Source organism: Rhipicephalus microplus, chromosome 1 (assembly GCF_043290135.1).
Source record: "Rhipicephalus microplus isolate Deutch F79 chromosome 1, USDA_Rmic, whole genome shotgun sequence".
NCBI classification, from domain to species: Eukaryota; Metazoa; Arthropoda; class Arachnida; order Ixodida; family Ixodidae; genus Rhipicephalus; species Rhipicephalus microplus.
Window position 1 is genome coordinate 133,106,466 of NC_134700.1, and position 24,920 is coordinate 133,131,385.

The following is a 24,920-nucleotide window of genomic DNA, read 5'->3' on the forward strand; positions in this document are numbered from 1 at the left end:
TTAACGAGGGAGCGTTAAGAAATACCCGACATAGGTAGCGTCTACCCGATGAATGCAATAATAGATTTCAGAGTCCCAGCAGGAATCGAACGCGAGAACTATTCGTGGCAGTCAAGCATTCTACCACAGAGCTACGCCATGTCTCGGAACTACTTTTCAAATATACGCCAATCTTCGTGAAACGTTAGTAGTGGCCGCAGTGCTGCGTACCCAATTTATAAATATCACGTATGTACCCCTTTGGTACAGCCATCACATTGGGATAACGTCAATTGTGGTTAGTTGCCATGCGCTGAAGTTTATTTATGTAGCAGTCTCCAGGACCAGCATCGTCGCGGTCATTAGCGCTTCATATAAGCTTCTGGTTTGGCTAATGCGCATGTTCCAGTAGGTATCGTTGCGCCAGTGCAAACCACTGGTTATATAGGCATCTGAAACTCTTCAGCATATATCGGTGCGTGAAGCATTTGTGCATACATTTAGCGTGATTTCATGGCGTGTCGCTCGATTAAAAAATTGCAACATGGTCATTTTCCCTCTGCATGCTTTGCATAACGGGGATCACCACGTGCGTGTGATATACAGAATTTTTAATAATATTTTTTTGCGATATACACTGGTGAGACTTGAGCATCTGTACTTTGTTGGCCGCGATGGTGTTGCGATTACGGCACTCAGCTGCTGGCCTGAAGGTCTTGGGTTTGATCCCAGCTGTGACGGTGGCAGTTCATTAAAGGTAAAGTGGTTCAGGCCGGTGTGCCCTGTAAGCAAAAACTATCTGAGTTTGGGGTTTTTGCGGCTCATGACCTCTGAAAACTCTCTCGCGTTTAAAATTACTACTTCGTGTAGGAGTAAAAAATTGTACATGACATAGTTTTACCACCACCTCTCAGGCAAGTATTAAAAGAATGTAAAAATCCAGTTTTACCACGTAGGGAGTTTTCTATGGTGATTTTTAACCTGCGATTCAGAGTTTATTACCACGTGACTGCAAGGTGCAGCTGCTTCGGTGGCTTTTGCCCCATACCCAGCACTGCGATGCTCTCAGTGAATCCTGAAGGTACGCCAGGACGTGTGGACGCATGGGCAGCCACACAGACACACGCATGGTTGGACGGAAGCAAGAACGAATGGACGGACGTATGCTTCGCCCCACTATCCATCATTCACTCCGTGGATATGCTGCCAATTTTTTAATGTTGAGCAAATCTGGAGCTATGTATTTCTATGACAGCATGCTAAAAATATTGTGTTACTGCAAATTCTAGTAACCTGTGCACATTCATTTGCTTAAATTTTGCAGTGGCAGTCAGCCATTGGCTACTGCTCGCAGACCGATGGGCTCCTGGACAGCTTGACTGCAAGAGAGTACCTACGCCTAATGGCGAGGCTACGTGGCGTTCCTGACGGCGACATTTCGAGCCTCGTGGATTACCTTCTCGATACGATCAGACTATCAGGCCACGGAAGTCGAAGGTGTGGGACGTATAGGTGAGAAAATGTTCATCGCAAGTCACATTTGAAACGCTTGTTCCTCTGGACAAAAATTGGTTCCTGCTAAGTGTGAATTTGGAAGATAGATTATGAAGTGGTTGCTTGAGCTGGCAAAGAGCTGGCATTTGCAATAATTACCAGGCTAATAATCGGCTTCCTTGAAGTAAAAAATTTGCAGGCACCTATTACGGGCATTCATAACACTGAAAAGTTCAGGATAAAGAACGAGGGAAGTATTGTTGAGAACGACGTAACATGTGATGCAACGCTAACATGTTACGTCGCCAGGGAAACAGCTGGTGACGTAGCATCCCAGAAAAAAAGCCAGGAAAACAGCTGAAAGCAATAAAGAAAAAATAGAGGTAGCTGGCGTTCAAAAGAAAAGTAGCCCTTGCGATGTCACGTACTGTGAACGACAGACAACCTCCGGACAGTTCGATCGACGCAATACCAACGAATGCGAGGTGTAGCTGACTGCAGTGTAGGTCTACTTGAAGTGATTAAATGGGGAAGTTCGCAGGAAAGAAATACAAAACAGCCGCAGCAACTTATGTTAAAATGTAAAAAGATATTTATTTATTGCGTATAAGTTAACTACAATTTCAAAATACTAAAAAATACTCTTAGACCGATAAGACGCTTAGTAAACTAAAGAGCTTCCGTAAAAACGATGCCAATGACAACACCACTTGAAATTCCCACACTAAATGGCATGACGTCAAAAATTTTGATGGCATGTTATAAATCGTCCTAATTCGCAATGAGTAAAGAATAAGTACAGCATCCTCTAAAGGGACCATGGACAAGAAGTTTCAGGAAATTTTGCTGAGTCAATATCGGTAAAATACGACAATTCCGTTCTGATGCTCCCTACTTCTCTCACGAATTCTTCCAGGTGAAATTCAAAATTTCATTCTCTTTTATTAACTTTTGTGGCAAAAATAAGGTTATTAAAGTTCTCCACCCATTTCATAGTTTCACTTTGGCGTGCCTTCAAGCTATAGACACCCCTGAGAAAATCCTTGGCATTGTGGTGGGCACCAAATAGTCTGAATGTGATGACTGCACATTTATGAAAAAACGCACATAGGCGTTGCTTTAAATGTGTCTGCTATGGCTTCATTAGCCCTTTGGTACTAACGCAATACTTATCAAGTTAGATCATGCGTTATAATAAATAGGTTAGGTATCAGTAAGAAGATTAGGGGCTGATACAAATCTAATTGGTACAGTAGTTACAGGGTTCGCGAAGTATGATTCATTTTGGTAGTTTTTTGCACACCATTTTTCCGACAGACCAAATATAAAACACTGGGTCAGAAAAGAAAAAAACCTCATATTCATTGGCCATTCATGACAGTGCAACTAATCGTGATGTACGTCCTTATGCTTTTTTTTCTTTCTTCGTGTCGAGCTTCTGGGCTATACGTTACTTCATGGATTTCACTCAGTGGCGGCAACCGACGGAAGCTGTCTGTGGCAGCCGCACTGATCGGCCAACCACGTGTGGTGTTTCTCGACGAGCCTTCGGCCGGCGTCGATGTGCTGGCACGTAGGGACATCCTGGCTGCACTGAGGGCTATCAGTGGCACCTGCAGAACTGCGGTTGTCATGACATCCCACAAGTAGGATTGCGCATTAAAATCTTGCGCTCTCATTGCATTCTTTGCGAAAACTTAGTACCATGCTCGCTGCTATAGATAAAGGTTGCCCTAGGCTGGAATGAAATAGAAACCAGGGGTGGTATGTGGTATGAGTCGAACTTCTCGGGCAGAAGAGCTCGCTCTATGGTGACCGTGATATGACGACAGTGTAGAGAACGTGATAGCAGCATTAATAAATATGACTACGAGAATGCGCGTGGCATTGGAAACGCGTGCGGGAAATTTACAGCGGTTATCAAAAAAAAAACACTGCGTGCGAACACGTCAGCGCCGCCTCTCAGTCAGCATTTTTACAGTGCAGCGACGTCAGCGTGATTGTCACGCTCTTATAGTTTCCTAAAATTAACTACAGGGGACTCTGGCGCTGCGATCGTTCAGCGACAATTGGAATGATGGGTAGTATGCGAATAAGGTAAGAATGAACCCTTTTGAACTTCGTGACCTGATTTGGAATGGCAAGCCTAAAAGTTTAAGGTGGTGAAGATAGATAATATGTGGCGTTTAACGTCCCAAAACCATAATCTGAATATGATGGACACCGCAGTAGAAAGCTCCGAAAACTTTCACCACCCGGGTCCCAAAACCATAATCTGAATCTGATAGACACCGCAGTAGAAAGCTCCGAAAATTTTCACCACCCGGGGTTCTTGAGGTGCACCAAAATCTGATCACACGGGTATACAGCATTTTTGCCTCCATTGAAAATGCAGCCTCCACAGTCGGGATTCAATACCGCTACCTGCAAGGTGGTGAAGTGCAACAGTGGAACATTCGGTGATTTTTGTGTCGTGACAGAACAGCTCGAAGCCACATGACCACACACGGAGCCAGATTTATGAAGATTGAACAAATCCGTGTACTATCCATCATTTCCATGCTCGCTGAAGCGCCATGCGTTGCACCTCACTTAGACACATGCGCCAGACTTCCCTCAAGGGAATATATAGGAAAATACATTGCCGCGCTATCTTTTTGCCAACTCAAGACGAGGCTCCCACAGGCGTGATCGTCGTCGTATGTCCTCTTTCGGGCAGTTTCTTTTGTTCCCCCTGCCGCATAAAAATTTCCACTCTCGAAGGCAGCAAGGATGCACACGCAGCACTCTCACGTAACTCCTGTCGCTTCTTTCAAATACTGCAAATGAACATAGGGACAGGTGTTCAGCAGGGGCGCTCGCATCATGGCAGCAACGTGGCTGTGAGTGGATACGTCGTGAGTGCGGTTTATTTGAATGCGAGACACCGTAGCCGCGTGATGATATCACGTTTACTTCTGCGTGCGTGTGTGCATAGTCAGCGCGAGATAGGTGATAGATGAATCGGCAGTGCCACTTGGCGTGAGCACTGCTCCTCGGCAAGAGCATTCGCGGTGGGCGTACACAATTTTTGCCACGGGAGTCTTTTAATCAAACTGATTGATGCGTGAACTTGAATACCAACTCGTTGATTCTTAGAAAGCCCAAGTTGAACTCGTGACAGTCATGGTGCCGGTGTAACTTCCAAGCGTTTCACACTGTGGATGCTAAGCAGCGGCTTCTTTGCATATAAAATAATTTTTCAGCTTCCACCACTTGTGTAAGGCTGAAGCCATGGTGGAGCTTGTCATAACCTAGCTTCTTCCAACTTTTCATGTCGGTCGTCTACTTATCTGATTGGTCGGCTTCAATTGACTAAGGCCTAATGACCATTACACTGAATCGTTTCGTCTTCCATGATAAGGTTTCAACTAAAATGAAATTACCTAAGGTGCAATTAGGAACGTAATGATCAGTATGAAGCTACAAACGTAATCCTAATTAGCACGATCGGTATCATCATCTTGATAATCATCACAATCCTAATCAGATAGTAGTAAGGGCTAATTAGCATGGTTTTGATTGGAGTGCCTATGACTACCGTCGCTTGATTTAGCTTGGGTTAGTTAGCTCAACTAGCATGCTTTGGTTAGCTTGGTCTTAGCTTTACATGGATTCATTGGCATTGGTCTACTTAAGATTTGGCATAATTACTTCAGCCTTACGATGACTTGACTGGCGTCATTAGCTTAGTCATAGCATGTGCTGGCCCAACTATAGCCAAGTATACAGCTCAGGGAAACTGCTAATTAGCCAGATGCACGTGCACTGGTGCTAGCAGACGACCAAAACGACGAAGAAAGCGCGTACTGACCGAGCAGCACACTGAAGTGTGCAGGCCGACTACGACGATTAACAAGTGGCCTTGAGTTTAGCTGTGATCGTGATATCTGACACTCCGCCGGAACAAATCTCAGAGGCCACAGTGCTGATTATTTTAAAACAGACTTTGTGTAGACAATAAAAGCTTCAAAATAAATTTAAACACCCTGTGCCTATAAAAAATATCATGACAAAACGCTTCTGACATTTTTATTTGCATGGGCGCACTTCTGCACTCAGTAACCGAGAAACAAATGAAAGACGAATCCTGTGTCTTGAAAACATCACCCAACTTAGTTGACCGTCCTTGACGTGATACCGGGTTTCATCGTAACCAATGAAATGCAGCTCACCGAGGGGTGTAATTGGCGTTTTCAGTCGGTTGGCTCATTAAAAAAAAATTGCCCGCAGCTTCCCTCGGGGGAACACTGAGGAGGATGCGGACCATATAATTGGTTAACGGGGTGTTAAAGTGCGACTTACTTGGGTCGATGGCTAAATTGGTTAACGTGGTTGTGAAATGGGGTGTTAAACTGCGACTTACTTGGGTCGATGGCTAAATTGGTTAACGTGGTTGTAGGAGGGGGTGTTAAATGAGTGAACACGTACACACGTATGCGAAAGGGCGGCGCTGGTCGAAGGGACGTCGATCATTGTGTTTGTGGATTCGTTGGAATTCATTTCACCGCGACCTTGGACGTCGACGCGCCGTACAAACCAACCGACGAGCGGCAACTGAGCGAGCGAGCGCCGACCTTGAGTATATATACAGCACGACGGCGCATGCACTGTCAGCTGTTGAATGTTCTCGAAGCGCGATGCCACATGCGCGTCCACTGGAGAATCAGGAGAATTGTAGATGTCGAACGCGGTGTGTAGAGGAGGAAGGGTGCACAGATGGTGGAGGAGTGAAGCACGCGCGGTGTGTAGAGGAGGAAGGGATGCACAGATGGTGGAAGAGTGGGCGACGGCGCGACGGCGCATGCGCGCGCGTCAGCTGTCGAATGTTCGAGAAGCGGTGCGGACGGCGCGAAAGGCGTGGACGGCGCACTACAAGGCGCGAGTATAAGATGCTCCGCATCTAAAATGGGTGTCGCCAGAGCCAACACCACCTAGACTATTCACAGGGCCCGTTCATACCCCTCTCTCTAGACGGCATACGTCAAGCTAGTTGTCCGATGTTATGACCGGCACAGCAAGGAGGTGGCTTGCAAGGGACGCTCATCGGCGTAACGGTCAAACGCTGTCCGCGTCCTGCAGGAACGCGGGAGGCGTCCTTGTGCGCCGCAGGAAATGCACATCAGCGTGGCTGGGACACACATTCGGCGTCTAGCGCGTGCACGGACGGCTATAAAAGGAGCGTGTCGGGAGTGCGCTGTGCTCTCTTTCTGGACTTCGCTGGCCCGCTCGTCTCGAGTGCACTCTGGGCCCTTGTGATAGAAAGGCGCGTCTGTACGCTCTCGTTGCAATGTACTTCTCTTGCAAATATGTAAATTAAACGCATCTTCTACTTGTTCGTGAGACGCGTCGCAAGAGTCGTCCTTCGCCGGATCCTGGGTGGCAGCCTCAACCCCTCCCCGGACATATCACCGACTGTCCAGTGGCCGAGGACGCGTCGCTCAGGTGGTGGTGTTGGTCACCCCGCGCACTTTTTTACCCCGAACGGCGGACAAGCCAGGACAAGTTTGCCTTTCATCGCTACCTGCTTCGCTGGTTAGACTGCGTTAGGCTTGGTGCTGCATCGCACTGCTCTGAGTCTTCGTCCGTTCCCACGTGTCCTATTGTATTGGTGTTGTATTTGTGAGTATGTGACTGCACATCAATCAGTGCGACATGCGACGTTGTTGTGTTCCCGGGTGCCGCGGCGATTATGCCACTGGTCCCAAAGCGCGTGTTTTCGCATTCCCCAAGGATGAAGCTCGGAAGAAGTCTTGGATAAAAGCCATTCCGCGAAAGGATTCCACACCAAGCATACACTCCAAGGTGAGAAACTGCTGAAGTTTGTTGTCTTACCGGCTCTATCGCATTACTGGCATTCTGGCTCTGTTACTGTGAACGGAGCGAGTATCGTGAGTGGTGATGGTAGTTTTGTCGCGCTTCAGCTAGGGCAGTGCGGTAAAATAGAACAGAAATACTCAGGCTCGTGTAAAAGTTCCCATTAGTCCGTTTCGTATGAAAGTATTGAAGTCACTGTTATGCATGGCGCAGGTCTGTGAACTCCACTTCCTCGAGGCCGACTTCATCACAAAGCTGTCACATTTCGTCGCAGCGTCGGGACGGACATTGACAGTCGACAGCGAGAGAGTGCGCCTAGTGTCAGATGCTATACCATCGGTGTTTCCGAACTGTCCGTCCTACCTGAGCACGAATCGCAGTCGTCGAGAATCTCCTGTCTCGAAACGAGCTCGAATGAAAGACGAGGCCTTGAGCAAAGCGATTAAGGACTCTATATGCGCAAAAAAGTGAAGAGGAGAGAAATGCTGTGTCCTCTTTCGAACACTTAAGAGGCAAGCTTTCTGCTGTATGCAGTAATGATTTCTGGACCATCAAGGCCAACGATCGTTGTGTGATGTTTCTCCGCATCGAAGATAATCCTTCACCGCACCTGAGGTTTTCCGTCACTGTGCTTGCTGATCTCTCACTTGCAGTCTCAGCATGTATGATCAAGCTGGTTTCATTACCTTGCGGAGGCGCAGTTCCAGACGCAGTGCGCGACATCCGAACGTTGTCCTCACTGCTCCAGCAGCTGGAAAACCACATGACTGAGACGCCTGAAGTTGCAAGTCCGTCGAAAACAGCGTCAGTGTTGCAGCATATCGGCTCCTTATTGAATGAACGGTCCCAAGACAGTGACACGACCGAAGAACACAGTGCTTTGTTTTGTTTGCTAAATGAGAAAATAGCTCTCGCACTCGCTGCCCCCATTCGTCGCTACAGTGCTGAAACATTAATGTTTTCTAGCATCCTGCACTCCATATCTCCGCACGCCTATAACTTTGCCAGATCAGCGTCGACGTTGACTTTACCCCATCCTTCAACCCTGCGCCGCATTTGTTCCAAGTATGGAGGCGATCCACTGAAGGAGCAAAACGAATCGAACTTCCTCTCCTACATTCGAGAAAGAGTGAAGTGCATGCAGCCGCACGAAAAGACGGTGACGCTAATGGTTGATGAAAATCATATCAAGCCATACTTCGATTATAAAGGGGGCAGCATAGCTGGATCTGCAGCGGATTCTCAAGAGGCAGCCACAACCGCTCATGTTTTCATGCTTCAGTCGCTCTTGTCATCAAACAAATATGTGCTTCACATTCTTCCGGTTGCTAAAATGACCGCCGAAATTCTACATGAGTTCTGCAAGAAAGTAATTTTAGAAGGGGAATCTATGGGCCTCAGGGTCATTGCTGTAATTACCGACAACGATTCCCTCAACCGGAAAATGATGTCGTTTTTCTCAGAGAAACAGGAAGTAAGCATTGTATATCCTCATCCAGCCGACAACAATCAGCCTCTGTTTTATGTCGTAGACCCTGTGCAAATACTGAAATGCATCAGGAACAACTGGATGAATAAAAAAACGAAGGAATATGCTTTTACTTTCCTGAAGTGAGCCTGTCAGGACAGGCCGCCCGACAGGCCGCCCAGAATGAAAGCAGCATCATTTGAAGCCGTACGGCAGCTGTATGCACTGGAGCAGACATCGCTTCTCAAGCTTGGCTACAAGCTAAATTCCAAGGCAATCAATCCAACACCTATGGAGCGACAAAATGTAAAGTTGGTGTTAAATGATTGATATGTGGGGTTTAACGTCCCAAAACCACCATATGATTATGAGAGACGCCGTAGTGGAGGGCTCCGGAAATTTTGACCACCTGGGGTTCTTTAACGTGCACCCAAATCTGAGCACACGGGCCTGGTGTTAAATGTCATTAATCCGTTTGTATCAAACGCACTTGAGACGCGTGGTGATGCCCTTGAAACCACATGTGCCAGTTCAACAGCTCTCTTCATAAACATCATATCGACGTGGTGGAAAATCGTCAACGTGAAGACCCCTTCGAAAGGTCGCCGACTGAACGACACCCTTCAAAATCCAGTGAATTCTACGGTGGATCAACAGCTGTTTTTCCTTAGTGGCATGGTAGACTGACTGGATGCTTGGGGCAGCGTCCACATGAGCCGTGGCTGCTTGACAAGGGAAACACATTCTGCATTGAGACTCACTTGCTACTCCCTTGTTGAGCTGTCTCGGTACTGTTTAGAAGAACTGAAGTTCAAGTATGTCTTGCTGGAAAAATTTCAAACTGACACTCTTGAAGATCGCTTCGATCGCTACCGTCCGCTTGCTGGTGCACAATATCATGTTTCCGTGAGGCAGCTTCTGGAGTCTGAAAAGAATATTCGTCTGCCAAAGCTGCTGATGCTTCCGCAGCCAGACATCAGCAGCGAAAGTGACACAGAAGTATCGCAACATAACTTCTCTGTTCACATCTCAAATTATGAAGTTTCTAACCCAAAGCATGACATGGAGGTCGTTGCTTATATCGCTGGATATTGTGCTCATTCAGCTCTGAAGAAGCTGTCATGCGCATTTTGCAGCATCGTGCTCGTCCTAGAGAGCAGGAACATAGATGTGGGAGGTAACACAATGATTGACAACTTGTCAAGAGGAAGCTTAAAGTTTCTGCAGCCATGTACTGTGCACATGGCGCGGGTGACAACGCTTGTTGTCGAAAAGCTCACCAAGGAAGAAAATGCAAAGGCGTTCCTCGCGTCGAACAACCAACGTGGCATTGTAAGCTCCATTACCACATCACTGCTAGGAGATGTTGAGCTAGAGACTTGTGAAAATGGCTATACCTCTGAGACTATCGTGCGGCATGTAGTGCGTGTTGCAACAAATGTCGCTCTGAACAACTTTTGTAGACTTCAAAATGACACCATCCAAAGCACCGCACAAAAAAGGCAGCTGACAGAAAAATCAAAACCTTGAACAAGAAATGAGGTAGGATGGTTTTAGCCTTTCGTCCTAATAAAACCACTTCTACAAATGCATTTCTGACTGTTCTGTTCTGTTCTGTTTTAACTGTTTTTGCTGTGGAGAGGTTGAGGTGACTATTGCCTCCGCTACTTCATATCACAAAGTTTTGCAGCGAAAAATAAAATAATAGTACAGAACGGTACCCAAAATAACAATACAGAAAAAAAGAAAAAAAACACATAATAGACACTGAAACCAGTTCAAATAACATGCCAATACACAGTTTTCTTCACGCAGTTCAGACAGTCATAAACTACTTACACGCACACCTTACTCAGTATATACATGACCACATTTTACATAATACCCATCTCTGGCTGTCAGTCATAGGCGCTTGTCCAGTCCGGTCTCCACTAAAAAGTCTGTCAGGAAGATTATTGCCTTTTTCTGGAGATGCATCTCAGGCCATGGTCCAAGTAGTTTCTTTATTGTGAGGGGCCGTCTGTCCAAACTTGCTAATTTGTTCTTTAATTTTTCTCTTTCATTCGCGTATTTAACGCACTCCAAAAGAGTATGGTGAACATTTTCTTCTGCATGACCACAATGGCATTCCGGTGAGTTGGATCGATGTATCTTGTGCAGGAAGCTGTTTGTGTATGCTACTTCAAATCTAAGTCGGTGGATCAATGTCTCTAGGTGTCGTGGGAGGTCTATCGCTATGGAAAATTTTCTGTGTGGATCAACTTCATAAAGTACCGTTTCCTTTGATTTAGGGCTCTCAAACCACTTCTCCATCGAACATTGGTTAGCTCCTTGTGATATAAAATGTCGAATATCCGCCCCAGACATAGGTGTTGTGCAATCCCGTCCTTCCTTCAGTGCTTTCTTCGCGAGACTATCAGCATCTTCATTTCCCTTTATTCCAATGTGGCTCGGTATCCATTGGAATACGATGTTATGACCCTGCGATGAGGCATATTTTACAGTTTCTGCGATACATTGTGCTATTTCACCATTTTTGTAAGGTGATCTCACATTTATGATTAGCTGAAGAGCAGGTTTGCTATCAGTGCATATCACCCATTTTCGTGGCTCAGGATTCTCGCAGATAAGCTTAACTGCTTCAAAGATAGCCACCAAGTCTGCTGTCGTCGATGAAGACTTGTGCGATAATTTGTACATCCTCTTTTTCTGAATTTCGGGTATAAAGACCGCACAGGCTGACGCTTCTTCTGTGCATGATCCGTCTGTATATATCTTCGTTTTTCATTATGCATTACATGAAGCTGATGAAGTACCAACTGTGCCGCTACTAGAGGTGTCATATCTGCTTTCTTCTCTATGCCGTCTATTTCACGGATAACGTTGAGAAGTGGAAGCGTCCAAGGTGATTTTGAAGGTTTCCATTGTTTAAATTCTGGTACTACTGCTTGAAATGATGATATAGTATCCTGTAGTCTCGTTGCCGTCCTTTGTGTTAGTGCACCAGATAAATAATGACTTTCATGTAGCGTGAAAATTCTAAATAAATTTCGAGATGTTTCTTTAGTTAGGAGTACAGCCAAAGGTGGCTCTCGAGCCTCCGCATACACTAAAGCACTGGAAGTTGACCGTGGTTAACCCAGACATACCCTCAAGCTCCTTGCCAATAACAAGTGAAGTCTCCTTTCGGTGGAGGCTGGGAGTCCATGCAGCAGAGGCAATGAGTAAGTTACGATGGGGCGTATCCAGGCAACATGTAGGGCTAATAACGACTCTGTAGTACCACCCCATTTGGCCCCGCAGAGATGCCGGAGTATTCGAATGGCCTGATTCACTTTTTGTTCCAGGGACTGGACATGAGGCGACCATGTTAGTCTCCGCTCTAAAGTTACTCCCAAGACTTTATGAGTTTTAACCATTTGAATGGGCTGATTTTGCAGAATAATCTGGAAGTTTCCAGGTCTTTTTAATGTAAACGGAAGTATGGCTGTTTTAGCCAGACTCAGTGCCATTCCTCTTTTTTTTTTAGAAAATGGTCTACACAATCCAATCCTTTTTGTAGAGTTTGTTGTACATCCAAAAACGATGGACCAGACGTCCATATACTTATATCATCAGCATATACTGAACATCTGATGTTAGGTGGAAGATTATACGGGAGCTGCGCCATGACTGCATTAAAGAGAGTAGGGCTTAGTACGCTGCCCTGTGGCACTCCTTGGTTGATGACATGTTCTGACGTTGGGCCCTCCTGCGTAACTAAAAAAATTTTCCGGTGCTTCAGGAAGTCAACGATCCAATGCAGTATCTTGCCCTTGAATCCCTGTAACGCCAGGCCTTCCAGAACGTGAACGTGACTCACTGTGTCGTATGCTCGGTGGACATCAAGGAATACAGCGACAGCGTTATTTCCTTGCATTCGTTGGTTTTCCACATCTGTGACCAAATCCAGAATGCAGTCCATTGTGCATCTACCTCTTCTGAAGCCGGCTATGCTTTTTGGTAGTAGTTTTTTTATGTCTATCCACCATAAAATTCGTTCATTGATCATTTTTTCCATCACTTTTGAAAAACAACTTGTCAAACTAACCGGCCTAAACGAGTCCAACTGCAGAGGGCTCTTCCCTGGCTTTAGCAACGGTACTACTTTTGATATCTTCCAACTTTCCGGAACTTTTTCTTCTTGCCAACTTTTATTATAGATGTCCAACAGGTGTAATTTTCCTTTTTTGCACAAGTTAGCAAGACCAGCGTTTGTAACTGCATCTGTTCCTGGTGAACTTGTTCGTTTTACTGAAGACAGCACATATTGGAGCTTCTCTGGGGTGAAGCTGTCATCCAGATCTGATGAACTGATCGCAGAGAACTTTGTTACAACCGCCGATGCTGATTCTGCTGAGGATTTATATTCGCTAGTTTGGGTGGTGTCTCCATTTCTCAGTATAAGATCGCAAAATTCTTCGGCAATCACACGTTCGCTAACTCCTCGAGACAGCGCTAGAGCCTGTAGTGGTCTCGAGCGGACTACTGGCTGTCGGAGAGCGCGTACCATGTTCCACAGTTGAGGCGCCGAGGTAAATGGAGAACGTGAGGCACATAAATCTTGCCACCGTTTGGTTGAAAGCTTCTGCAGTTGGTTACGCATTGCAGAATGTACTTTCTGTGCAACATTAAAATCTTCTAAATTACCCGACCTGCGATGTCTTCTTTCAGATCGGCGTCGTATTGCCGGAAGCCTCTCATACTCAGCGTCAACACCCGAATACCCATCTGGAATGGGTACTGCACGAGTTGCTTTTGTTAGAAATTTTTTTATCTTCGAAGCATACGTTTCTGCGTCGGAACAGGGTTCGAGATTTTGTCTCTGTAGTTCTCGAAAGATTGCCCAATTTGTAATTCTTGTTGTGCGGTTATTTCTTGTTTTCTTCAACTTTGGGTGATATATGGATACTGGCAAGTGGTCACTTCCTCTTGTGTCAGCGTCTGCAGTCCAGTCTGCTCCAGCCGCTAATTCAGGGGAGCACACAGTAATGTCTAGTACGCTGCAGTAGTTATGCCCCCGTAGAAACGTCGGAGAACCATCATTTAGTATAGTGTAACCATAATCTTCGCATATTTTTACTATAGCAGATCCCCAACACTACAACGCTCACTACCCCACAATTCATGGTGCGCGTTAAAATCACCACATATAATTATGGGATCATGGTCAGATCTACACACTGCAGCCAACTCTGCGTATGAAACGTTTGCTTGAGGGTGCACGTAAACACTATCTACAGTTACAGTAACGTTAACAAACTTCACCTTGCATCTAACAAATTCCGGCGCATCTGTTTTTGAAGTAGCCACAAGTGTCGACGGAATATCGCGTATCACACACAACATCACCCTGCTTTTTGCAGCAGGGCGTTCTGCTTCGTACACCACATAATTGGAGAAGCGGAAGTTAGTCGATACTCTTGCTTCGGAAATACACAAAATCGGAAACCCGTGCTGAGCAACGAATTTCCAAAAATCTCCACTCTTATTCTGTAAACCGTTGCAGTTCCACAGAAATATTGCACTTCTTTTGTACCAGTTAGATAGTCCGGTAGCCATGATTACGACAAGAGAAGATGCTCAACATCTAGCAGCAATTTCACTTCTGGTAAAGAACCTGCTTGTGGCAGGGATCGTAGAATTGCTTTGAGAGCCGCAAAGATTATTGGCAAAATGACTTGCTCGTTTCCGGCTGTCTCCGCCAAGATCGCATTTCTTGAAGAATTTTTCCTTAGCAAGCTGCTGTGACTCTTTCCTTTGGTAATCAGTGGCTCCTTGGCTGTGTCTGGCCCGGCAGAAAGTTCCACTTCAGCGTGTTCTTGGTCCCGGACTTTTTTGCCAACGCGAGGTTTTTGGTGCTGAGCGCTTCGATACTTCCGAGTAAGAGTCGTGGCGGAGTCACTGTGAGTCGTGGTAGGAGTCACTGTTTTGCATTTCTTTGTGCCACAGGAACATCTTCGACTATATCCGCTTTGGGTGCTAGACCTCTTCATATCTAATGGTGCCCTTTTACAATTCTCTCTCTTTGTGCTGCCGATGCCAAATGGTTTCGAGAGCAGCCTGAGAACGACGCCGGATGTGGTCCAGCACAGTTGACACACTTAGGTTGACGCTTCGAGGTGCATTCTTTGTAATCATGTGCGCCCGCACATACCTTGCATCTCTTGGTTCCCCTGCAAGTTTTAGCCTTATGGCCATATCTCTGGCAGTTGTAACACCTTACCGCCAGCTCAATGTATTCCTCGACAGTGGGAACCGTAAAGCCGAGAGCAACTCTTTTTGGCAATGGCATGTCATGTCTAAACTGGAGTATTACATTACGTATGGGCTGCATTGTGACACTTCCGTCTTCATTTCTTACCCATCTCTTTTGTCGTGTGACTGAGATTACTCCAGCATCTTTAAGATATTCCAGTAGGTCATAATCACTGTATTCGAGTGGAACATCTCTTATCTTTGCTAGGGTCTTCATGTAAGACTGAGGCATTATCACATGTACAGGCAATCCAGCCAGATTCTTGATCAGCAGCAACTTGTTTGCCGAGTACAGCGACCGTACTCCAACACAAAAACTTCCGTCTCTGTTCATTCTTGATCATGTCACTTTCTCATTGATAGCAGAGATTATCTCAGATGCTATGCGATTGGGATTCACCTTCCAGAAGGAGTCCTTGGCAGCGATTGGTCTGAACGCCACCGGTATCCCCGTAGCTCAGTTCTTGTGATGGGTGACCACCGTGTAAGCTTCCTCGTCTTCCTTGGGTGCTTCTGTATCCATCTTTGTCATGTAATTAAGGGAGTACGTCGATGTGGCGTCATCGTTGTCAACCTCTTCTTCCTCATCTGTACGCCTCTTCTTGCACTGCGAGGCCTCGCTGTTCTCTGTATGGGACGTCGCTATTGTTGCTGAGCCTGCAGCAACTTGACGTCGAGCGGGATGGATAAGTGGTACTCTGCTTGGCGCTAGCGGCATCTCGTTGTCCCCCATACCCGGGCTTTGCCAGGTGTGAGGCACGGGCCCGCTAAGAGGCAATTCTGATCGCGATGCGTAGTGAAACTCCGACTCACCGATGTTTAGCTGCCACTCTGGAGACAGTCCACTCACCGCACACACTGTAAAAAGATCCTGAACTCAATATAATAACTGAATTAGGAGAGCGAAATGAAGCTACGGGCTTCTTCCATTCACTTCTTCTTCCAAATTTCTGACTATTACAGTTTGATCACTAAAGTATAAAGGCAGGCGTAAACAAATGCAGACCGCGCAGGAACAAAAAGAACAAAAAAAAAGAAACACCGGCTTTCAATAAGTGCCCACAGCAGATATAACAAGGACGAGTGGCGGCGACGGCCGGGGTGTAGGTGGGCAACTATCGTGACGTCACGTTCTCCCTGGAGGGGCCTTGTCTATAGTCTAGGTGGTGTTGCCAGAGCTCGAAAAGATCCCGAAGAGATTCTGAGTTTGGCCAAGCTCGGGCGATCCTGCCTAGGTTCCCAGACTCCAGGAAAAAGTTGCCGAAGTATCCAAATCATTAGGTCATATTCACATAATTGCGGCGAAATGGTTGGAAACTGGTGTTATGAAACGTATTTTTTAATCAAGCGATAAATAATACTGCTTTCAATCGGCAGTCAAGTAGAAATAACAGCGTAGTTTGTTCAGCCCTTGCTTGGTACGCAAGCCGTAAATGAACAATTTACAAGTTTCATGCAACTCCATAGAGAACAGTTATACTGTAGAAATTTTCAATTTTTATCACTTGTTTAAAATCATCAATCCCCATTACGGCCAATCTCCCGTAATGAGTGCGAGTCGTACTCACTAAGCGGAGAAGTGCAAGAACTTCGTCGCTCCGTATTTGTGGGGTGCCGTAACTAAAGTGCCTCGGATAGCACCGAACTGCTGGAGAGGAAAAGACATGCGCGTGCATGGGCTGACGCATCTAAAAAGAATATTTTTTTGGTGGCTGTGGTTGAACACCTCGAAACCATCCTGCGATTATCAAATGGCGTGGTGGAGGACTCAGGAAGCTCCGACTACCCCGAAATCTTCAACATGCACCTAAATCGAAGCTGTAGAGCCTAGAGCAATATCACCTCCATCAAAATTACGCTGGTAGCACCAGGGATTAGCTACCGCGAACTGCAGGTCAGCAGGCGAACATGGCAACCACTAGATTATCGTTGCTTAAGTAGTTGTTAAGCTTGCTCGGTATTTTGCCTGGAAATCATAAAGTTACCGGCTTTCGGCAATACTACAAAATATAAATTTATTGTAGCTAGGATGTGAATATGGCAGCAGTCTATAACTTATCGTCGCCAGACGGGGCGCAAATAGTGAATTCGAAGCAATTTAGTCACCAACAGCAGCCATGGTACAGATCGAACTGTTGAGTTTTTCGCCAGCTTAGTACACATTAAGCATAGGCAGAAACTATTTTGTAAGATCTGTTCTCAGCATTCAGCGCATGGGAGTGCTTAGGATGCCATTATTACCATGCTTTTATCAGGCTTCCTAAAAAAATTCACCTGGCACCCAGTGGCACCATGTCAAGAATGCGGCAAACGCACAACAATGTTACTTCTTGAGCAGCTTAACATCATACATGGCTGCCCTAACGTGGCGATGTTATATGGCCTATATTTCTACTTAGAGTGCTGTAATATTCTGTCATTTTAATTCACCAGTTAATCTGCATTTGTTTACACTGAATACAAAAAGAAATGATATATTCCATAGAGCCAGTTTCGTTATTATTGCCCCCGCGAATATGACATTTTAGCCGGCTTATCAAGGTATAGCGCAACAACAACAAAAAAAGCAGGTGTGAATGCGTGTGCGAATGAGAAATCCATAAAAAGAAACACAGAAAAAACGCCCCGCTCTTTCAGTCCGAGTTGGCCGCACAGTACAACGGTGGTGGGTAGGAGAATGGTGAAATGAAACGATGGGAACTGGAAATAATGATTGAAGAGGCAGCAACCTAAAATAGATGACTACTTCTACACCTCCATTGTTGTGGCTATATGTGCCTTGAATTTATAATGCTGTTGGCTGTTGTCTATGAAATGTTCTCTCCAGGTTAGCACAAGGATTCTGGGGCAGATAAGAGGATGTGGAATAAAATGCTTCCTTCAATATAATCAAAACTAGGAGGAAATAATGTCGTGAGATGTGTAGAGGATGCCACTAAGAGTGATTGTAATGTAAATTCAAAGAAACGAAAGTGAACTAAAAGATAACTTGCCACTGGCAGGATCCGGACCTGCGACCTTCAAACCGGTGACCTTCGAACCGGCGACCTTCGACTGGAATGATTCAGTCTTTGGCAAGCCCCGCGCGTTATCTGGCCACGAAAGAGCTGCAGCGGATTTGCGAGAATTGCAGGTGTATACTGTAGCAGGATTCCTCTTCGCTCTTTCCTGTAAATAGGCTTCGCCATGTAAAGACCCTGCCTGAAGTCTCGGCATTTAAACTAAGCTACATGCGCGAATGTGCAATTCCACGCAGGCACTATGCACAAATGCTTCGTTCAAGCTAAATGGCTTCAATCCAGAGCTTGAAAACAGTCTCTAAACAAATTTGTCGCAGATAACAGCTATTGTATACCGTACTGCGCCGTAACTTCCTCCGATACAGTAAGGTGTCGTACATGTACATGTATTAAGAATGATATACTATGAGAAGTTTGTTTTCAGCTGCCGTAAAATGAACAGAAAAAAGGTATACACTTTTGAAAAACTGTTTACTTCTAAACGTTTTGATCGAAGCGCAACCTTCATCAAGACAAAATTCACCAGGCTTCGATGTACTTTCGTACCATTGTCCTCTGGGCTGAGAGAGAAATAAAGAAAATGTCAACAAAGAAGAAAAAAACAAAAATACTGAAAGAACAATCAAGAAACAAGAACAAAATATTGGCAGCAGCTACTATACCAGCAGAAAGAATTGAAGCGAGAGACGGGAAAACTTGGTTATAACACTCGGAAACTACCCTTTTAGAAGTGACCCGCCACGGTGGTCTAGTGGCTAAGGTACTTGGCTGCTACCTGCAGGTGGCGGGATCGAATCCAGGCTGCGGCGGCCGCATTTCCAATGGAGCCGGAAAATCTGTAGGCTTGTGTGCTCAGATTTGCGTGCATGTTAAAGTTCCCCAGGCGTTAGAAATTTCCAGAGCCCTCCACTACGGCGTCTTTCATTATCATATGATGGTTTGGCGATGGTAAACCCAACATATCAATCAATCAATCAATCAATCAATCAATCAATTAATGTATCTCCTTAGAAAAACCAAATTATAAAGGGACATATTAACATCTTGCAACAGTGTGAACGACTATCAAGGCCTTTTCTTTCGCTCCGCAATTTGTATATACACGCTCAAATAACATCAAGGGTGATGTGTGTTTGAAAACTGACAAGACGCCTATACACGCATGTCGGTCATGTGGTTAGGCTCGCTGGAAAGTGTGCCAACACATACGGGCAACTAACACGGCTGAAAGCACTTTTCAATTTCACTCTATTCACTTGAACCTCAACTGCAATAGCTCTAATGTAGGCAAATATCTGTGGTGTACACCTCTGGGCAGACGTGCTATGCCCAGATGGGGGTTCATATGGATTTCACTTGCACTGTCGTGGTGTGACTGCTTCGCGGCGTTGTAGGTCTCGGTGAGGTGGTGGGTGGAGGCGTCTGCTCGTTCTGTACTAATGCAGAACTTCATCGTAGGTTGTGATGGAATAATCTTTGTCTTCGGCATCGGGTCTGCGCGGCTCTGAGAAATGTGCTCGCGGACACCCGCGGCTAGTTAACGCGTGTGCCTTCTTAACGGATATATGCTGCAAGAAGGCGCAAGCCACATAGAGAAACCTCCCCTGGGACTGAGCGCCCCCACCGGGTAACCAAGAAGACGCAATGCCAACTGTCATCAGCAACAATATCATCAGTCGAGAATCAGGCAACCAAGAAGACGTGGTCCAGCACGTGCTTAGCATCCTGAACTCCAGGGACTAAAAGCGGTGCCCCATTGGTTTGACGTGAGTAGGAGGCTGCTCAGGGACGACCGAGCAGACTAGTGTCTCGCTTTGAATCCTCTATCCCCTCCCACTTTATGCCGCATTGCCAATAAAGTTTTTTCACTCAATCAATAGCTAAAGATAATGCTCTACCTTTTAGAGTTAGCATGTGCAATATTCAATACATTATTTAGTCAGAATAACATTGCCTTCCTAACCAGTTTAGCAACCGTCGTTCTCATGTTCATTCACTTGCTTATGTGCCTAGGGCACTGCATATATATTACAAAACCTCTCGTTTTATTCAATCAAGTTTACACTCTTACAAAGCGGTTTCTCCAGTACAAGGAAGCGCGAACAGCGCAGATCACATACGGTTTATGAATGTAATACAAGGCTGGACTAAGAATCAAGCTGAAAACGCCATCTCCAATTCGTTTTATAAAAGATTTACGGTAGTATTGACTTTATTTGCAGCCTCTTTTTATGTATCGGTGTGATGTGTGGTGCGCGTTCAAAGTGCGCGCCTTCGAAAAGTGCGCGTCACGGAAAAAAAAAAAAACAAAAGGAGAAATACCAGAGTGCACGTGCGGTGCTGCTTAAACAAGAATGACGACGTTAAAGAGCGTCAAGCACGAGGATGCGTGGCAGGACGTGAAGTAAACAAAAGGTAAAACATCCAATGGGCAGCGAACACGGAGATTTCAAGGCCCAATGGCTTGACACCACGAAACAGTAGTATCTCCAATGAGAACGAGACAAGTGGGCCAGAGCTGAAGCAGGAGCCTGGGGAGACCAGAGCAAGGGGAATTCGAGGCAGGCAGTGCAAGCGGAAGGTCGTCACCGGACCGGGCGCTGAAGATGGGCCGTTGGGTTCCGGACCCGAGCCTACAGGACTTCCACCGGCCGGGGCCTCCTGCTGTCGGGTTCCCGCTCCAAAGGACCGTGGCCATCCGGTCCTGAACTCCTTTCCAGAGCCTGCGGACTTCGGTTCCGGCAGGCGAGCTACAGCCGTCGGGCTCCGGGCCCGAGCTGTGCGCCCAGCTGCTTGACTAGGTCGACCCTAGTTCCCGGACGCGTCGCCACCAGCCTGCGTTCTACCGTCTCCGACGTGTCCACGCTCCTCAAGCCGAAACCATCACGATTTGGTAGGGCTTTTCGACGTGTCGCCAGCAGCCAGCGTTCCCTCGTCCTCGTCCAGCCCACGCATTGACGCAGGAGTCACGGCGTTCCGGTTTCTCATCACCGCCGAAAACCAACTTGTGGGTGAGACTGCACCGATACTCTTGCGCTACTCCCATCACTCAGCCCCTTTCGAACGTTAGGTTTAGTTACTGACTTTGAACGTTTTTGTTGGGTGTTTACAGATGTGTTTCGTCATGTCCAGTCAACTGTTTATTAAGTGTTTTGTTTTGTGAGGAATCTTTGCCTTTTTTTCTTTTCAATTAAACTTTTTGTGTGTTTCTTGGAAACCGAACGGCTTTGTCCTTATTAACAAAACTCTCTGAGGCTCAGCCCGGGAGAAAAACAAATCAGCAACAAGAACCCTGCATCACAAATTGGACATCGCTAGGATCCTAACCTAACCTAACCTGATCTAACCTAACTGAAGCTGCTTTCGAATAATCCAACCTACAACGAAACCACTGCTGCAACACTTGAGAGACGACTCCATCGAAGGGAGGGGATTCTGCATTGTCTTTCGAAACACTAGCTAAAGCAATAGTACGAAGAACGCGGATGTCTGTTTTTCATTGCAGGTGTACCCTCTTACATTTGCCACACTGGCACTCGGTCATATATATATATATATATATATATATATATATATATATATATATGCATACGTTAGCGTTCTTGCTTTCCTGTTCATTATGTGAAGTCATATCACGGGCATGTGTTGCAGAATGGATGAGTGCGAGGCTGCCTGTGATCGTGTTGGCATCATGGCCGACGGGCAGTTTCGCTGCCTGGGATCGCTACGCCATTTAGTCCAGCGGTACGGTCGTGGTTGCAACCTTGCCTTCACTCTACTAGAAGAACGTGACACCACAACACGGGTAGCATCGATTGTGAACGAAATACTGCCACAAAGCAAGCGGCTGCGTGCGTACAAGGTGAGTGCTAATATTGCGATACTATGGCTCCGAATGTCGCAAAATACGGAGTCCATATATAATTAACGGATTGCTCTAGAGCTGGTGAAATGCTCAGACGTTTTTGCCGCTCAATACGTCGCGGATACATTGAACGACCGAAATCTGTGTTTGCCCTACCTTGTACATAGGAGTCACGCTCATTGCGTCGCTTGCGCGACATGGGCTGCGCACTATCGATACGCCTGGCCCACTCACGGGCTTTAAAAGCAGCAGCCGTGGTATAGCGCAGACTGTCGGAGACCAACTGTTGTGCGCGAGGTAGTGGTGCGTCCCGCCTGGGTGAATATTAGGGGCTGTGCTTGAGCCCGCCCTATCATATGATGTAGCTTTTTGTGGGTTCGGAGTTCATTTTATTTCATGTGTCAACTTTCAAGTAATAAAGCACGTTGTTCCTCGAAGTGCAGTCATGTCGCTGGAGCTTTACGCATTACACACGCACACTCACTTGTACACACGCTATCTATCTATCTATCTATCTATCTATCTATCTATCTATCTATCTATCTATCTATCTATCTATCTATCTATCTATCTATCTATCTATCTATCTATCTATCTATCTATCTATCTATCTATCTATCTATCTATCTATCTATCTATCTCAGGTGTTTCAAGAAACTTCCACATATTGTGAAAACTGAAGGAACGGAACTATTATCTCCCTGGTTTTATAAATACTTTATTATTTCTGGTGAGATGTTACGATAACACGAGACGTTAACATGGCAGTAATTACCCAAATTTTATTTACCTTTTTATTGAGACGAAACGGATGTTTGGATCTGCAGGGACGACGGCTATCCTTCATACGTGCGTAATGAGAGCAGCATTCTGGGCAAGTTGGCGACCCATTATTTGAGAAGTAGGATTGAACAACGAAAGCAAAAACAAAATAAGAGGTCACAATAGCAAACGATAAACCCAGTGCGACGTTCTTTTATTTCTCCGGGTCTTTAAATGTGAGCGGGTATGTGTGTGTGTGCGTGTATGGTGCAATCATTTCAAAATCCTCTAGAAGAGCCAATAAGTGCGTTGAGTTCTCGATAATGTGGCAGTTGTATTCTTTCAGAAGAGATAGACTTGTCATGTTCATCCAATCCAGCCTCACTATGAAGGAAAGTGGATGCGGCACGAAGGTATAAATAATAAATGGAAAACGGAAATGTTCATCGCAGTCACAAGGGCAGTAACAGTTTTCTTCGTGCCAAGAGGTTCATTTGCGAGTGTTATTGTAATACGATTGCAATCACCAACAAATAAGAAAGGAGAAGTACGGATTCAAACTCACCTCCCAAACACTCATTTCAATTATGCGAGGCTGTATGAAACAAGTATCATTCGCGATGTTTTAGGATGAGTGCAAAAGACGCAAGTTCTGTTAAAGCTGTATTTAGCCCTGTGTCTCCTGCTCTCCGCTCTGTAGGCTCTATGCAGCACCATTGCCTCATGTGTATTCCATAGCACTTATGTTGTTTCCTTACGGCCAATTGCCGCAAAAGGCGAAGAGTTGTCTTAAGAACTTCTGGCATGCAATGTTTATTGCGACAAGCAGGCTGTAATGTGAAACCTTGTATCTTATATTCTCTAAGTATGATCGTAATGTATAGTGTTATTATGTCTACTATTGCTAATTACGACGAATATGGGCGAATAAAGATGGCCTCCTGTAAGTATCGGCTATATAGTCCGGTTTGCGCCCCTTCTAAAAGAAAAAAAAAAGATCTTCCTTGCTGCGATAATGAAATACAAGCATTAGCAGGAAAAACCACCTTGAGAGTAAACTGACAAAAGATCTTGGGGGACGAGGAATAATAGCGCCTTTCGGACGCTACATTCTTCTGGGACGTCGAATACTCTCTTTACTCGCGCATGGCCACAGAGCTCTATCCACGTTATACTCATGATGGTGTACGAGATTACATGCTCCTAAAAGCACACTATATTTTTTTGTCATGGTTACTATGTTCTTAAAGTCTCACTTCAGTCTCCGCCTCCGGAACTTAATTGTGTGTTCTGAGATGCAATAACTTGGTTTTATAGATTTAATAAAAAATTCTCATTTATGAAGCTGCAAAGTATTGCCAAATAAGTTGGGCACCAACGCTTACCTTGAAGCAAAATTAAAATATATCAACTGGGGTGTTCGCCATGACTTATCGGTTGTAAGCGAGTACTTGTCAGTGAAAAAAAAACACAGAAATTCAGAGTGTGCGATTTCGCTGCAAGAAGATGTTTCATGAAAACATTTTGAAGACGGCCCATATAGCTTATTTTCACCCACTCTTTTTTTTTCAAATTGGTTTCTTACGATGTGTTTTCGTGACAGCAGCACGCGCGTGAACACCATTCATAAACTGTACGAACAACGCCGGAGCAACCATTTTGCAGATTATTATACAGTTTCATCGAGTATGAGTGCGTCAAGTATTTCCAGAGCTAAAAGCTTCGAAATTCGTGTTTCATGCACATAGCATCTACTTAGTTTCTATAGGAGTTAGTGATATCAGTAGCGCAATACAGCACCAACTACCAGACTATGACGGGTTGGTTTCATGTTCTATCCGGCTTATTTCTCCCTTGCTTCTTAGTTGAAGTTTGATGACGTTCTGAAGCTTTTTAGTGATGGGAAAATACGTGGATCATTAAAAACAACTGAGATGAGAATGAAAATTTTTGACTGAATAGTATTTGCTCTGTAGCTGGTGACAACGTCACAATAACATAAGCTCCACTAAACCCAACTACGTTCCGTGCATAAAGAGTTAGCGTGCACATGCTCAATTAAACTACATTCGCCTACCCTGGATACGTTGATAAGTTCTGCGTGTCTGAAATATTTTAATCGTCATGCGAACCCAATTTGTTGCGGTGGTTTTATGTAGTAATTATGACAATGGCAACG

The 24,920-nt window shown here is 45.5% G+C and overlaps 1 protein-coding gene across 1 annotated transcript in view; it reads left to right on the forward strand.

Annotated features, from left to right (window-relative positions):
* LOC142798574 (phospholipid-transporting ATPase ABCA3-like) overlaps positions 1-24,920 on the forward strand; it is a 71,837-nt gene that overhangs the window by 44,992 nt on the left and 1,925 nt on the right. The window contains exons 4-6 of the mRNA XM_075887385.1: positions 1,304-1,491; positions 2,946-3,119; positions 21,766-21,976. Of these exons, the coding sequence (XP_075743500.1) occupies positions 1,304-1,491; positions 2,946-3,119; positions 21,766-21,976 (573 nt within the window). The remainder of the gene's footprint in view (positions 1-1,303; positions 1,492-2,945; positions 3,120-21,765; positions 21,977-24,920) is intronic.